At 39.3% G+C, this 16,086-nt stretch overlaps 3 protein-coding genes across 3 annotated transcripts; 2 read left to right on the top strand and 1 right to left on the bottom strand.

The window, feature by feature from the left end:
* The first annotated feature begins 534 nt into the window (after window positions 1–534).
* On the top strand, window positions 535–2,863 carry LOC148731499 (uncharacterized). The gene is made up of 3 exons (XM_088761917.1): window positions 535–1,060; window positions 1,332–1,346; window positions 1,876–2,863. Exons 1-3 carry the CDS (start codon window positions 774–776, stop codon window positions 2,552–2,554), a joined length of 981 nt encoding a protein of 326 aa, XP_088618043.1. The 5' UTR covers window positions 535–773; the 3' UTR covers window positions 2,555–2,863.
* Window positions 2,864–3,377: 514 nt separating this feature from the next.
* LOC111343546 (U3 small nucleolar ribonucleoprotein IMP4) lies at window positions 3,378–12,100 on the bottom strand. Its single transcript, XM_022950731.2, has 9 exons — window positions 11,972–12,100; window positions 11,767–11,875; window positions 10,142–10,225; window positions 9,288–9,397; window positions 7,716–7,848; window positions 6,134–6,288; window positions 4,966–5,060; window positions 3,961–4,031; window positions 3,378–3,550 (listed from the first exon to the last, which is right to left on the bottom strand). The coding sequence occupies exons 1-9, from the start codon at window positions 12,083–12,085 to the stop codon at window positions 3,444–3,446; spliced, it is 978 nt and encodes a 325-aa protein (XP_022806466.2). The 5' UTR covers window positions 12,086–12,100; the 3' UTR covers window positions 3,378–3,443.
* A 400-nt stretch (window positions 12,101–12,500) lies between these two features.
* LOC111343558 (protein rolling stone) lies at window positions 12,501–14,960 on the top strand. The gene is made up of 2 exons (XM_022950741.2): window positions 12,501–12,646; window positions 13,910–14,960. Exons 1-2 carry the CDS (start codon window positions 12,572–12,574, stop codon window positions 14,678–14,680), a joined length of 846 nt encoding a protein of 281 aa, XP_022806476.1. The 5' UTR covers window positions 12,501–12,571; the 3' UTR covers window positions 14,681–14,960.
* Window positions 14,961–16,086: the final 1,126 nt, after the last annotated feature.

Raw genomic sequence — 16,086 nt, 5'->3', positions numbered from 1 at the left:
GCAGCTATATGCAAAGTCCTGCAAGGGAGTGATCTGCAGCTGAATCAGAGTTACATTGAAACATTTTAAAAAAAGGAAGGAATATACCTCTGCAGCCCACAGAACTGCTTACGATCCTGTCTGATTCAGAATGGAGGTATAATTTGAGCAATTTTTCACAGCCTATGGTCTAAGCATGTATCTTATACCCCATAACACTTTCTCCTAATTGAGAGACGATGTGTAAAAAAGAAACAAACTCTGTTTGACAAGAACCCCGCCGCGGAAAAAAGTTGTCAAAACACAACATTAGACTCAACGCAAAAACAAGTCTTGCAGAGAGAAAGAAGTATTTTCTACAGTTACAATATAAGTAACTACGTTTAACGAGATTTTTGCTGTAAAAACGGGAAACACCTCAGCCTCACTCGAAAATACTAAAAGAAAAGGAAAAAAGGGAAAAACTTTGAGGTTTTAAGGTTGGAATTGTTAGTTCTCTAATCTAGCTACGACCTTTATCCTTTTTTTATCTTTTTTTTTTAAGTGCATTATTTATGCTGTAGCTTGTCACATCGTTTATAATTCAAGGAATTACAAGACTACTTGCACTCGTTAACTATAACATTCGCAATTACCTTATCGACTCTAGACACGCCGATGTTTACTTTGAAAACAGATGCAAAGGAAAGAAAACTCTGCGAAAGAAAAGAATTAAAAAGAAATAACCTATGAATTCATAAAGCGGAATTACAAAGATACATCGATTCTTGCTGTTACTCTTTCTTTGACAGATCATGGCGGCCATATTTCTATTCCTCTTGACCTTTACGACAAAGGTAAAAGCAGAATTGTTTGGCTTGCACTTTCAAATCAAAGATGGCACGACATTATCAGTTAAGAATACGCTTTGGTCTGGAAAAACAGGCTCTATTCTGTCTTGTTCTCACTTGTGTGCGAGGCACGAAGCTTGTAAAGTTGCCACGTTTTGGTTAAAGCAAAGAACTTGTTTGCTACTTGATACAGCACACAGAGAAAAGGCCGAAAAAAACCACAGCAAGATGACGTTTTCTACCTTGAAAAGGTTTGTAAACTTGAAATATCTGATTTTATACTTTCTAACAGGTGTGTGGTTGAAGTTAAAGCAAAATGCCTAGTCAACTAAAAACAATATTTTTTATGAAAACCCGTAGAGCCGTGAAGCGAATTGATACTGTCAGAAGTGTAAAAACTTTTGCCTCTTTTTCTGATTTTTTTTAACATTCTTTATTTGACGCCAGAGTGACGTTCACCGCCGTTAATTCTGTTTGTTAATTCATGTTTACCTCGCATTTTCTTTGATTTAATCTTCACAGATCAATCTGCCTGGAGTTTTATTGGGTAGGTATAATACTCTCCGTATCAACTCAAAAGCCTCAAATTCCACACTGTTTTCAATCTTCGAGAACACCAAAGTTGCAGAACACTGGCTGATGGACTCCTTGCATGACAGCCTCTTTTTTTTTTTTTTGCAACATAAAACGAAAATTGCTGTTGGATGGAATGGTAATGGGACGCTGATACTAATCTCTAAAAAGCGGTACTCCTAAGTATTTCATAGGGTTGCATGTGAAGCAACATTTCGCTGCCAGCCAGTATGGCATCACTGGATTCTTACTTCACAACTAGAAACCTCGCAAAAACAATACAAAAGAGCGTGCATGCTAGAATAATGGGAAACGAAAAAAGGTGCAATGAAACAAAAGAATCAATCAAAGGCAAGAGAACGCGAAGGGAAAGAATGTGAAAATCGTATGGCTGGCTTAGAAAAGTCGACTCCACTAAAATTTTCTCAAGCAGTGGGGGAAAACGGAAGTCTCTTTTCCTAGACATGAAGTCTTTTTTCCATTAAAACAACAGTAAGCTTATTTTCTCCGTGATTCTAGGTAACACTCAATTATCAGCAGTTCCCTCATGCAAGTCCCTCATCAGCCAGACTCCCCCTCCTCCCTCAGGTGTTTATTGGATTGATCCTGATGGTGGATCCCAGGCCAATTCTTTCAAGGCTTACTGTGATATGGATACTGATGGAGGAGGCTGGACACTAGCATGGAGCTATTCCTTCACTAACTACAGTCATTTTAATGATGCTTCAAATGCAATTACTCCAAGACCCAACTGGAATGTAACAGCTGAAGCTGATGTTCTTATCTCTTCTGTTCCTCCATTACACGAAAGAGATTTCAATGCCATGAACTTCTCACTCTGGAAACAACTCGGCAAGCAGGTCCTCATCAAGAGCAACATTAACAACTGGCTGGTGTGTCATCCGGGAAATGGCAACTTGGTTGATTGGCAAGGTGGTGACATCAATTGTCAGATCATCAAACATGTGACTGACACTTGCAAACAGACACCTGCGCCTTCAGTCTTAAAAGTGGGGTCAGGCTATGGACCGAAATTCCTAAACAGCAAACTGTACTATTATTTTGAAGGTTACACCGGGCGTTCGTGGCCCACCCATGATCCATGCGGACGAAACAACCCCAACCAGTTGAAAGGCGTGGCTGAGCCTCACGGAAACATTTTCATTCGTTAGTCTACGAACGTTAACTTTTGCATTAATGCATGTTTACCCTTACGGGCAAACGAGATCTCTAGGTTCAGGGACGATTCATTGGCTCCTTTTCTTATTTTACAAATGGTTCAACAACGCAACTCACACTTCCTCCATTAGTAGCGAAATTGTCACCCAAGCCTTCGTTGGAGAGCTTCGCAGTAAATGCGACCCTTGCATTGGAACATTTTCTGCCGTTCACAAGGGATGACCATCAAGTTTCCTTTTCCTTTGGACCGGATAGGGCGCCATCTAATCTTAGCTGTAAGTACTAGATGGCTCTATGTATGTTGAGGGGATTTTCAGCGTTCTAATTAGGTGAAAACCTTCCACCTTTTTTGGCAAACAGTCAACACTATCTTGATATATACATCCTGTAAACAGCATGTAAACTGGAAATGGTCTACATTGGCTACAAAAGTTTGCAAAGATATTAATCCTGCATCATTTGTGATGAAAACGCCTCTGCTGTAATTACCTCACGCGAGATGATCACAGCGATATCTAACGCAATCTACGACCAATCAGAGCGCGCGAATTTCTATAATCACCTAAGCAACTACTCAAAAACGTGATATTCTCCATGCTATTTGAATAAAGGAGTAACAGGCGATCATATGTGGTCTGATCATCTGCCTGGAAAGGACTTGTGAACAACGTTTTGCCAACCTGAGAGGAAGTCATGATAAGAGGTTGTCTTTAAATTTAGGTGACGCTGTCACTTGTGTAGGCAAAGTAGCGTGTTGCACAAAGTATAGAGCATTAAAACAGTAGTAAAACATTATTCACTAGAAATGATCCAATGTACACGCAAATCAACAATTTAATTTGGGGTTTCATAACTTCTCTAATTACCTAACATCATGTCTGTCTAGCTACTTAGCGCTTTTCTTTTCTTAGATGTGTTCATGTAGGGTCGCAGTCTCCACTCCACATCAGCTTCATTCTGATCCACTGTTCCAAGTTTTATCTCGTAAACTGAAAGGGAGAAGGAAACAAGGTCTCAGCTCTCCCTTAACCAACGTTTGGGTCAATGCTAGGGAATTCAAAGCTTTTTTCATAACCGGCTGACGATAGTTAAGTAGGCAGCTGTGGTCGGTAAAGAGGCCGTATGGTGAAACCCAACCACGAGAGCCAGGTCAGCGGCCGTACAGACGGCGGTAGACCGCCGGCCACTAGCTTAAAAATATAGCTGGTAAAGCGCTAGGGCGAGATGAAGCGAATCCTGTCTTCTGATTGGCTACCCGAGTGGGCAACATGGACCCATCTGGTGACCAATTTTTGATTTAAGTCCGCCAAATTGCGAGTTTGCAAAGAGCCCCGCTTAGAGCCCTGCCGTTTGACTCTGATAATTGCACTGAGTTATAGACAAAAAATTCAAACAGTACCTTTCATTTCAAATCTTGGCCCTACTTCTGATAACTCAACCTGCCCATCGACTTTCTTGTATGTGTGGTGTCTGGAAGAAGAAAAGAGAGGTGTAAATCTTGGAATACCCTGACATTGCACTCCTACCGGCCAATTTTACACTGAGATTCGAAAGCAATCAGGAATAGCTTTCGATTTACTTAACTTCGCAATGTGATTCGTCAAAAAACTTGCGCTGCTTTCTCAGCCAATCAGATTCAAAACTAAAACCAATCGCGACTTAGTAACCCGCGTTTTTCCGCGCTTTTGGCAGTTTGGTTGTTTTCGTGTTGAGTTCTCATTGGCTCTTAGAGGTATTTTCCTTTCTTCTAATTGGCTGTAATGATAACTTTGGTTTTGGTTTTACGACACTCGATCACTCACAACAACAACAACAACAACATCATTTGTACCCTACATTAATTTACATGATACAAAAAATGGAAAGAGTGAAGGCTTCTCATAATAACCATTTAGAGCTAAAAAGATAGGGCAGCCTTACTTAGTTTATTAACAAATGTTTAGATACAAGTGCATCATACGTAACAAATGTTTATTAACAAATGGTTGTATCAAAGGAGCCGCCTCCCAGTTAGCTCAATGGTTAGAGCGCTGGACTGTTGTGCGGGAGGTCGAGGGTTCGAATCCCGGCCGGACCAACACTCAAGGTCTTAAAACAAGTGAGAAGAATATGCTACCTTTCTATAACATCAAGAAATGGTTAGATACTCTAGTCTTCTCGGATAGGGACGAATAAATGGAGGTCCCGTCACCTGCAGGATTAGGGGTAGGAGACGTCCACGCACTAGATTACGGTGTGATGGATGTCCTCTCCTGGGGTGGTTGCTGGGTGGGAATTGGCCCTGAGAAGCCCCCATGGGGAGTGGTCAATTAACATATGTATGTATGTAAAGGGCCAGGTACCACACACGCGCAAACACTACACAAAACACAAAAAGAGAAAAAGGTAGTAGAAAAGGAAACACCTGAATGAAATGTAGTCCTCTTGGTTTGCAAATGTGATCACTCTTCTGCTCTCATCTTTAGGAACTGGATACAAATACTTTAGAATATTTTTGACCTATTTTAAGAAAAAAAGAGCTTAATAAAAATGCCACAGCCTTTTATAATCTTAATCGCTAGGTGTATTTGTGCCTTCGGTAGGGCATGCCGTATTGCTGGATCATAACACATGCAGGTTCATGTTACTTCAAAGAAATTAGCATAAAAATTATAACAATTGTCACTACACAGTATAGATATATATATCTCATTAGACGTTTTGTTGTGCAGTATCGCTGAGGTATTTTTACGAGTTGTGCCGTATTTTGACGAGCCCTACGGGCTCGTCAAATAACGAATACAAATACTCAGTGATTCTACAGAACAAAACGTCTAATAAGTTTTTTATTATCCAACACGCCAAACTACTACTTCTGTGCGGGCGAATTTCGCGGATATTTATTTACGGGGAGTGCGTGACAGACGTATGCGAAGTGGAACGGGATTGGCGCGTTGTCGTGTTGCTGTTTCTATTTTCTTCAACAAATGAACAAATTTTCCGGTCGTCCGGCTGTTTTTCTTCGTTTGATTCATCTAATAAACTTGAATCTATATTTGCCAGCCATCCCGACTCTTCGTCGTCAGGAACATAATTCAAATTGTGCGTCATTTTTTTTTTTTTTATGTAACTTCAGTCCAATTCTTCGCTTGCGCAATGCGAGAAAACCTGTCTAACCAGTTATCTGGAGTACAAATACCGCGTGATATTTGTACTTGTCCATGGCGTTATTTGTACTCTATGGAGTGCAGTTGGATACTAATAAAACATAATTATACATTTTTTTGTACAGAGATGTCATGAGAAAAGTGAGAAAATCCATGAAAACAGGACAAGATTATTACATAACTCAAGGCTGTTACTAGAAACAGGTCAGCGGTTGGAACCTGCCGGGTGTCAAACCATTTTGTCTCATCTACTTCGTAAATTGTGACGAAGGACAGAAAATGAATATTTTTGAACGATTCTAAAACCAATGTCTGGCTAAAAAAAAGTTACTTAAAAATGTCCCAGGATGTTATAAATCACATCACAGAGAGTTACAAATTTCAAATTTTTCAAGAGCTAGAACGCCAGATTATTCCCAAACTTACCCTTTCTCCAAGTTTTGAATTGAAGTTATGAAAAATCAAGTGTGGGTACGCTTCTGACATCGTACCAATTTTAGGAATGTCGTGTCTCATGACTGTATTTGATAATGTGAAGTAAGCCGTTGGGCCAAATGGAAGATGGCAAACAACCAGACCATCTGCAAAGGAATGTAGTGTAAGATCATTTAACATCCAAATTCTCGACACAACATTAACACATTATCCAGCAAAATAGCTGAGAGAACCAGTAAGGGCATCAGCTAGAGCCACACCAATGCAAAGCTCTTGCTCGTGTTTCTAATTTTTCATAGGAGGTGAAAAAATAATAGATAACAGATAACTTTCGTACCTGACCCCCGTGCCGAGGCTGTGAGGGCCACATAGACTGTTGTTATTTTTTGTTTGGCTGTGATAGGAATTTAAATGAAAGTGGTAGATATTGTCATCATGGGATGAAAAAATCAAACCAAGCAAAATGTTTGGAACACATCATTTATTTTCAAAGCAATATCACCTCACAGGTACTCTCACTAAATTGATTTGCAGAAAATCAGCAAGAATTCAAATTGAATGCAATGGAGTTTTGCATCAGAATGAAATAACATTCATGAAATAATTGGTTCAGTAAATATTTTTTGGTGAAATAACTGGTACGATAACTTTTGTTATGAAAAGGCAGTAGAATTAACCAGCTCTGAGCTCTTAAAAAGAACCATGCCATAGGATTTTGATAGTCTTTTAACCCTTAACTATCATGATTTACTTATTCACTTTCACCAGAGTCTGGTGAGGGTCGCACAACAGAGCAAGGCTCCAAATTAAGTGCGCTTAATATCCCACCCATCCCACCCCAGGGGAGGACATCCATCACAGTAATCTCGTGTGTGGGAAATTAACGTCTCCTACCCCTAACCCTGCAGGAGACGGGACCTCCATTTATTCATCCCTATCCAGGAAGACTAGAATATCTAACCATTTCTTGATGTTATAGAATGGCAGCAAATTCTTCACAATTATTTTAAAACCCTGAGTGTTGGTCCGGCTGGGGCTCAAACCCTCAACCTCCCACACAACAGTCCAGCGCTCTATCCATTGAGCTAACCAGGAGGCAGTGGAGTAACCATGAGTAACCAAGACAGAATTTCTCCTTTATTTATGACGTAAATACAATATCAGACAGACAATATCAACTTGGGAACTATTAGTTAATCCAATACCAACTCACATAATGAGAATTGTATGAAAGACAGCAATGAGAATTGCAAATGACATCTTGGGAGAGAGAAAGGGTTTAAAACTTCATTGAAGCGTCAACGTATACATGACTGTGTAAATGGGGGTGAATAAATTCTAGTTTGCAATTAAATAGCAAATAGCTGCAGAGCTGGCTGAAGAATTGTCAAAACTGGCAATACTCAAAGAATACTGTAAAATGAAGCATTACCACAAACATTTCATTCAACAATCACCTCTATAGAAATGAGGACACAGAAATGAAAAAATGTTCATTTCCACTTTGACAGGTCCTGCATAAAAAAATATTTGTTCACATTTTGCATTAAAAAGAAAAATGTGTAAGACATACCTGGTTCTCCTCTGTGTTCATGAACCAATATCAAGTCTGTAACCTCATTAGCTCTACAAGCTTGAATCAGTTGACTTATCACATAGTTACCACGATTCAAACGCTGGCTGTTAGGAAATATCAAGCGTAGTTCCTGTGAGGTAAAAGAAACAGGTGTTAAGGAATATCTGACACCAATTTCGGCATGAAAATGTTATCAACAGTATATCTTACTTATTAGGCATGCTGCAATGGGTCAATTGGATGGGCCCTCTCTGTTAAAAGGCCCACTACAATTAAAACTTGTTTTTGTTGCTGAAATACACATGAAGTTTAATTTATTATTTGCCTCTGTAAAGCACCTTTTCTCAATAAGTAACTGAAAATTATTTTGAATACAGACTGATAGTTTCTAAAGAAACTGTTTGGGGATGCATTGGTGGGGGTAATGAAATAATTTGGATATATCAACAAAGTTGAAGTGGTAAATTAGCCACCACAACGATTACAAAAGCTGACGTTTCGAGCAGTAGCCCTTCGTCGGAGCAAATAGAAGAATTGTGGGTTGTGTGTGCTTTTAAAGGCAGAATATGGAGCTACGTTATTGGTGGGAACATGGCAACGAGAAAAAAATGAAAAAATTAATGGAATGAAAAGTGCTCATTGATCCCTGTGGGATTTAGGTTGTCAGTTTGAAAGATGAGCTTTTGTTCAAGAGTTTTACGGCTTTCCGTGCTACCTAAGTGTAAGGAAAGACCGCAGATTGCCATGTGTTGCTTAGAGTGATTACAAAAAATAGGTAAAATTATTTTGGTAGATATTCTGTTTTCTTTGAATTGGTGGTTGTAACACGCCAAAAAATAGACAATTCTGAATGGACTTGTTTTGTTTAAAAAGCCCATCCATCATTGATAACCGTTCCAAATGACTTAAGATCTAGCAAAATAGATATAAATTATTAATCCTTACTTTCAATCTCTTGATTTTATTGAAAAAAAAACATCAATATGCATTGTATCATGTACTCTCCTTAATGTTTGCTACACATTTCTTAAGGAACTGACAAAGAATTTTTTCTTTACAGTTGGTGATCATTTCCCTTATTCTCATGACCTATGTGGTTCGGGGGTGATATTCAAGGAGAAATTAGATGCGAGATCAAAAGGTCAAAGGGCCAAAGGGTCAACTACTAGGAGTCAATGGATACAGATGCAGAGGTTTTCAGTAAAAGCTGGTTGCTGGCAGAGCGTCTCAAGAGGGTGATGGGTGATATGTCTAATGGTAAAAATTTTGGTCATTTTACAGTTAATACCATTCCATAGTTGTCACCAGAAATTTTTTCATGGTTATCCAATTTGACAATTATCAGTTAAAAGAATTTGTCAATTTTACACCTAATGAGACCCTCCCAGCAGTCTTCTGCTGCCTGTAAGAACTCTCACTGCTGTCTGATTAGACAGCAAGTAGACTTTTATCTCCGAATTTCACCTTACGACACAGCTTATTATAATTGCACTTGTAATAGGCAGCCACTCTTGCAAAAAGTTATTGAAACCTCTGCATGTGTATATTCATTGACACCATCAGTATTACCTTCGCAAACTGTTTTAGCCTTGAGCTTGGACTGTGGGATGTTGTTATCATTATCTTGGGATCTCTAACTCCTGCCCAGGCATACTCATCATCCTGGTGAGAGCCAGTCTCTAAACATAAACAAGTAAACAACTGATCACTATACTCTCCTTTCCTTGACAGGACCTGGTTGTCAACAGGGTGGACCAATGGAGTGATCACTATCCAATAGATAATTGTTAACAAAATGTACTGTGCAATCCACTGGATCCAGTTGATATAGTTATCCATGCTTTAAGGTTAAAACAATGCTAGCTATCAAAGTGAAAACTCATTTTGAATAGACTGTTTACACTTTTAAATGGACATGAATATAAATTCTTATTGCATCGCACAAGTGACAAATTGGATGGAAATTACAAAATAAATGGTGGACAATTTCAATCATTTTTTGAACAACGAAGATTCAGAATGGCTAGCAAATATTTAATACTGTTTATTAGATAAAATCAAACAAAGAAAAGCATTTAGATGACAATGAAATTTCATCATTTATTATTAAAGGAAATAGAAACAGCAACATGACAACATGCCAATTCCATTTCGCTTCACATACTTCTGTCACATACTCCCCATAAATAAATATCTGTGAAATTCACCTGCACTGGAAAAACAATTTAGTGTGTTGGATAATAAATAACTTATTAGATGTTTTGGTATGTCATATCGCCGAGTATTTTTTACTTGCTATTTGTATTTTGACTTGCCCTAAGGGCTCATCAAAATATCGCACAACCCAGAAAAAAGACTCAGCGATACTTAAAAACAAAATGTCCAATAGGATATCTATATCATAGCAACAGTGACATTCTTACCTTCATGTTTCTCATCATCAAATTCGATGGCCTTTCTTAGGGCAGCTTCATCCTTCCTCAATTCAGTTGGAATTGGCTTTCCCTCTGGAACATAAATGAAGAATGATTTGACATTCTTCCCAACTCAACATCACGTTAGGCCATTTTACAGTTTTTTACTTAGTAGCCAAGCCTTTGATTTGAAGTGAGGCTGAAGGTGACCTTGTTGTGATAGAGACCAGTATCTAGTTAGCATGATAGCTAAGTAATTTACATTTGAAAAGCAGTAGTTGTAAGTAGTACTAGTAAAACTTTATTAAAAGTGTCAAGAGCCATCTAGCTGGGGAAAAATCCCTTACTAATTTGGGGACACTTTTTTGCAGATAGAATATATGCTCAGAGAAATTTAGTTTGGAATCTAACTCCACTCCTAGAAGTTTAATATTATCTTTAGCTTCGATTTCAACATTGTTCATACAGATGTTACTGTCATTTTGAGTGAAGCTCAAGTTCAAAACTTGATACTTCTTAAGGTTTCCCGCCAGTACATGTAAGTTAGAGTTGTACCACGTTGTTGCTAAGTTGGCACTATCCTTGAAATGGGATATGATAGCTGCCTGATCTGCACCTGCGTGGTAAATCTGGTGGTCATCTGCATACATAGACAAGTTCGCTGTAAGGCAGTAGGATAGATCATTCTGGAAAACATTCTATAATAGCGGGCCTAACGCAGAACCCTGAGGACAGCCATGACTCACAAATCGGCTCGAACATGATGGCCGATCTTTACTTGATAGTTCTGTTCTTTTAAATAGCTGTTTAAGAGTTGAATGGCACTTTCCTGGAGACCGTACACTTTAAGCTTGCATAGAAGTTGTGGTTGGTGCAACGAATCAAATGCCTTTGACATATCTGTTGAAAGTATGCTAGCAACTTGTCTTTGATCCCTCGCCAGTCTCCAAAGCAGCAACTTTTGTATTATAACAAGGTCACCCTAAACCTCATTCCTGTTGAAAAGCTTGGCAACCAAGCACCCAACTGTAAAAGGGACTATACTTGACACTACCAGAACGAATACAAAATGTTGATGTGTGCAAGACCACAGGCATGCAAATAGGTGTTGATTTTTTTTACTAGACATGATATCTAAGGCTGTAATGCTGCACCATGCAAGTCACATTTTTGTTCTCACCTCATTTTGACAAGATCTGTGATCTTCATGTATTACTGAACACATACATATCAACATGGGATCTCTTTCATGCATTTCATGAAACCGCAGTATACATATATGATTTTCATATAATTTATTCAAATTAATTGTTAACACTTCAGCTGGTTTAATACGAATCAACATAATGGCTCCCACCTCCTAGTTGGCTTGTTAGCTCAGTTAGTAGAGCACTGCACCAGTATCGCAGAAACACGCGCAATTTGTTCCTTTCTCATCGCCCTAGCACGTATGCGCGAGATTTCGTCGAGTTCTGCTACACTCTGGAGTCCGTGCACAGCAAAGACAGCGGTTTCAATAAACGTTAAGACAAGAAAGTAAGCTGTCATTTCTATCATCATTATGACTTAACTCCATATTCAATCGAACTAATGCATGGTGCATTTCTCGTGGAGTAAAAGCTTTCTTCGCTAACCTTCCAAAGCAGTCTTCAATTTCTTCTTCCTTTCATAAGTGACTCGTTCCTTGTCCTCAGTGGACTTCCGATAAAGGTACTCTCTCCTAAGCCTTGCCTGTCTTCTTAGCTGTTTATAAAGAATAAAATGAACTCAGTTAGTTCGGTTAAAACAGCAAAATACGTGAACGTAAACACAGAAACAAAACACACGTGTAGAACCCACCATCTTGGATTTTGTTCCTCTCCAGGATCGCGCGGATGAATTACCGCTTAGGAGCCTGGGGCCTGTTTCTTGAAAGTCCCGGTAACCGGGCCCGTAAAGCTGTTCCGTCTTCATTCAAGATGGGGATTTCGAAAGTTTTGAAAATGATACAATAAAACTATCGGCTAAAGAGACAAAAAGGACTGGTTTGGGTGCCAGAACCTGCTTTCCTATCCTTTAAATTTTGCTTGTAAAACATGGCTTCGTGCCCGTTAAGTTACAGGGACTTTCGAGAAACAGGCCCCAGGCCAGAGAGGGCTTTTCGCACTTTTTATGATTAATATTATTATTATTATTAGTTTTTTTTTTTTTCACAATTTTACAAATATTTTGCTCTTGTGTTTACAGGTTTTTTTTTTCTATTTTCAAATTTTGCGTGGCTCTCGCTTAGTTGCTATGGTTATGCTTGAATGGACAGCAAAATAGTTAAAAAACATTATACATATTTAATAAACCCCATCTATTTTATCATTGTCATATTTATGACTTCCCTTGCAACAATTTGGAGGCAAGAGAGTAAGATCTTTATAGATTCAGCTGCGTGAACTTCCACCTTCAAAGATGTGTCGAGAAGAATTTCGTTTGCGAAACTTTAAATTATGGCACCCGGTCCTACAAGATTTTACACATTCCCGGGTGAGTTCAATGTTGATCTGTGGTCACCTTGATAATTGGTAACTAAACAATTATGCAAGATCTAGTGCTCGAGCAAGAGTGAGTAACTTGATACGATACTGGATCATAAGTGTGTGCTAACTTATTTGGATGCATGACTGATCTAATGTTGAATTCAGATTTGCTATCACCGTTCACCATCGTCAAATGACCAGTAAAAAAAAACATTATTTACAATCTTTCATCCACAAAAGGCAACAAATAGCGACACCGTATAGTAAAGTTTATGAAATCATTCAAAAGAAAAAAAATACAGTTTAAAGATTTGATTTGAAAGGGCGTAGTGGGTACGTAAAAAAAAAAAAAATGGCTAACGAGTTCTGGGCTTGTACCGCGATGAGCAAGCTCTAGGTTGCTTGTAAGGAAAACTGATGTTTGCAGGTGGCATAGGTTGAGGTATCTACCTGCTTGTATGAGAGCTGCGTGTATTTCGAGTTCATTACCCTTCAGAAGACTCATTAGTCAAAAATTTTAGTTCGAGCGTTTCATAGTCAGGGGCGGATCCAGGATTTTTTTTTTGAGGAGGGGGTGCACCACTAAAGAATGGTGTAACTGACTGGTGACTGGACTTAAAAAAATTGTAATAGCGAATAGGAAGAAGGCTTTTGCCAAGGCAATAACATAACATGAACTGCTGAGAAAACCGCAGGTCATCTCAGGGGGGGGGGGTGCGCGCATCCCCTGCACCCTCCCCCTACGTCCGCCCCTGGTGGTCATCTCATAGTAACGGCACTAAATAAGCAGAAACAAATTAAGATGGAAAAAAAAAGGAAAAAAATGAAGAAGTGATTGAAACAAAACAGGTACTGTGTTGAAATTCCCACTCATTCGATTCAGACTTCAAGGAACTATTGGACTTGAACTGGACGGTGGAATGCAAAAAAAGAGAAGTGTCAGAACATTTTGGGAAGTCTCAAAAGACTGAAATGATGATGTTTTCAAACATAAACCCTTCATGAACCATCTCAATGACTAAACATTCTGGAAAATAATTTTGATCAGCCAAGGATTTCACAGGGTTTCGATCAAACAATGATAACGTTAAAGCTGTTGGCCCGCTCCAACTCCAGTCTCCCCACCCTCCCCCCTCCCTCAGATTACGCCCCTATATCACAGTAATGCATTGCGAAACGGCCTCTCGTCATATCTTGATATCTGTTACTGACAACTCTGTATAGCCCCTTTGTTTATTTATTCTTTTTTTTTTTTTTTTTTTTTTTTCAGTGGCTGTCCTTGCCTCTTTTCCTTGCCTACCGTGTGATTGTCTTTGGTTACAATTTCGCCTGGCTCCTCTACAACATTTACCTCTACCGGGCCAAGCTGTTTATTTTCCTGACAAACTGGACTTACCTGATACTCAACCTGTTTTTCCTGCAAGCAACAACGCTCTCCTTTTGCGCTTTCTGCAATGAATACCGGGATAGCCGTGAAACTCACCCCAGTACCAACGACAAACCAGAGTCGAGTGTCGGGATCGAGATGAGATCTGGTGACGACAAAATCGAAAGTGATGAAGCCACGACTGAAGTAACCCACGAGAAAGATGCTCTGTGCTTTCACCACAAATTTTTTTGGCTTCTGTACATCATCAGTGCCAACGCAGGTTTATTAGTGACCGTGGGGTACTGGACAGTGTTGTTTGAGGAAGATGAGCCAGTCGACCTGAACAATATAACCAAACACGCCCTCAATTCTGTGTTTATGGTGATTGACACATTCCTTAGCTCAATCCCAGTACGCCTCTTCCATTTTATATACGCCCTGGTGTATGTCGTCGTATACCTGGCCTTTACTGTAGTTTATTGGCAGTTGGGTGGCACTAACATTCAAGGGCAGCCTTACATCTACAAACTTCTTGATTACAACAACTTCGAAGCGTCCACTGGCTGCCTAGTGGCTTTTTTTCTTCTCCTTGTCCTGCCAGTTTTACAAATGATTTTGTTTGGTCTCGTCAAGCTGAGAGACTGCCTCCGAGGAACACAGCACAAAGAGTAAATCTCTTCTTGCATTTCTCGTCTTGAGAAATTAGTTAGGTCTACGTGTAACAACAGGTGGAATGCCAAAGTAGACATCCATGGTGAAAACTGTTTTACGCAGCTGCAAATACTATCCCACTATTAACCACATATAAAATCGTTATCTTGTAAATATACATGTATATTCAAGCCTTAGTTGTTCACGATAGGAAAGTGTTATTCTTTTCATTATATACTACTGTAGCAAAGAATACACTGTTCTGGAATAAATTCAGTTATCTTTCCTTGAAAGTCTCTCAGTTCTGCGTCTGTCATTATCAACAAATTGCAACTTCGACGTCTATTCACGGGAGTTTTGTCTCTTTCCTTTTTAATTTGCTTTTCTTTCAACAGGTTTAACAGTTGTATCATCAGGTTTAATAAATTATTTCCCCCTCCCCCCCTCCCCCGAACCAACTACCCACCCCCACAAAGTTAACATTGATTGACTTCCTTGCAGTATTTACTTTGGCACCGCTTTATCAAACACATGTTAGAAGTAAAACTAGCTTTCTCTGACACTCGTGTTAAGTTGATCTTTCATTCGGAAATAGCGCTCACAGAATAACTTTACAGTTGGGGACTAGTTCTGATCTAAGTGAGAACGCCGGCCACCAGCTCATGCTTAAAGGTGACACTTCAGTGCTAAGCTATCAATCCTCATGTATCGTCATCATTTCTTACTTAGCCAGCGAATCGCGTTAAGTTATGAGAAATAGATCCCGTGCATACTAAGTATGTTCCTTCGGAATATTTACTCTCGACAAAATTATTTTCCACATTTAATTTCTTACTCTTGCGGCCAAGATCGGGAACTTGAAATGAAAACAAGATTGGCAATATAAAAATTATAGAGTAAATCCACTATACAAGGGATCTGGAGTGTTAGAAAGTCCTCCCACAAGAGCCTCAGTCATGCCAAATGCACAGAGCATGCGCTTTCATACTCCCGCTGTGGCATAAGTTAATCTCAACCTTAGGGCTCTTCTCTACTGCGCATGACAAACGAAGTGAAGTCACGTATGATGCACGATCCTCGCAGTAGAAATATATGAACTTCATATATTTCATTGTATCTGAAGTGAAGTCATGCGAAACCAACCTGTAACTCTTGGACAAAGAGTGGCCTTAGAGTTTTCCATGCCCACGCGTTAGGAAGTCGATGCGAGGTTTCTTCGAGAATGGCTTCTTTCCTGTAGACGCTTTCGAACGTGACCTCTTTGCGCTTATATTTATCTTATACTTGCATTCATATATGAATGAATAGTATACTTGGACACACATCGGCCAATATTCTCACGTGCCATAATTTAGATTAAAATCCAGCCATTCTACATTTTTTCATTACGCTCGATTTGTCTTCTTTTTCCTCGCTTTTCTCGCCTT

This window comes from Stylophora pistillata, chromosome 5 (genome assembly GCF_964205215.1).
Source record: "Stylophora pistillata chromosome 5, jaStyPist1.2, whole genome shotgun sequence".
NCBI classification, from domain to species: domain Eukaryota; kingdom Metazoa; phylum Cnidaria; class Anthozoa; order Scleractinia; family Pocilloporidae; genus Stylophora; species Stylophora pistillata.
This window is presented reverse-complemented; position numbering and strand designations above follow the sequence as displayed.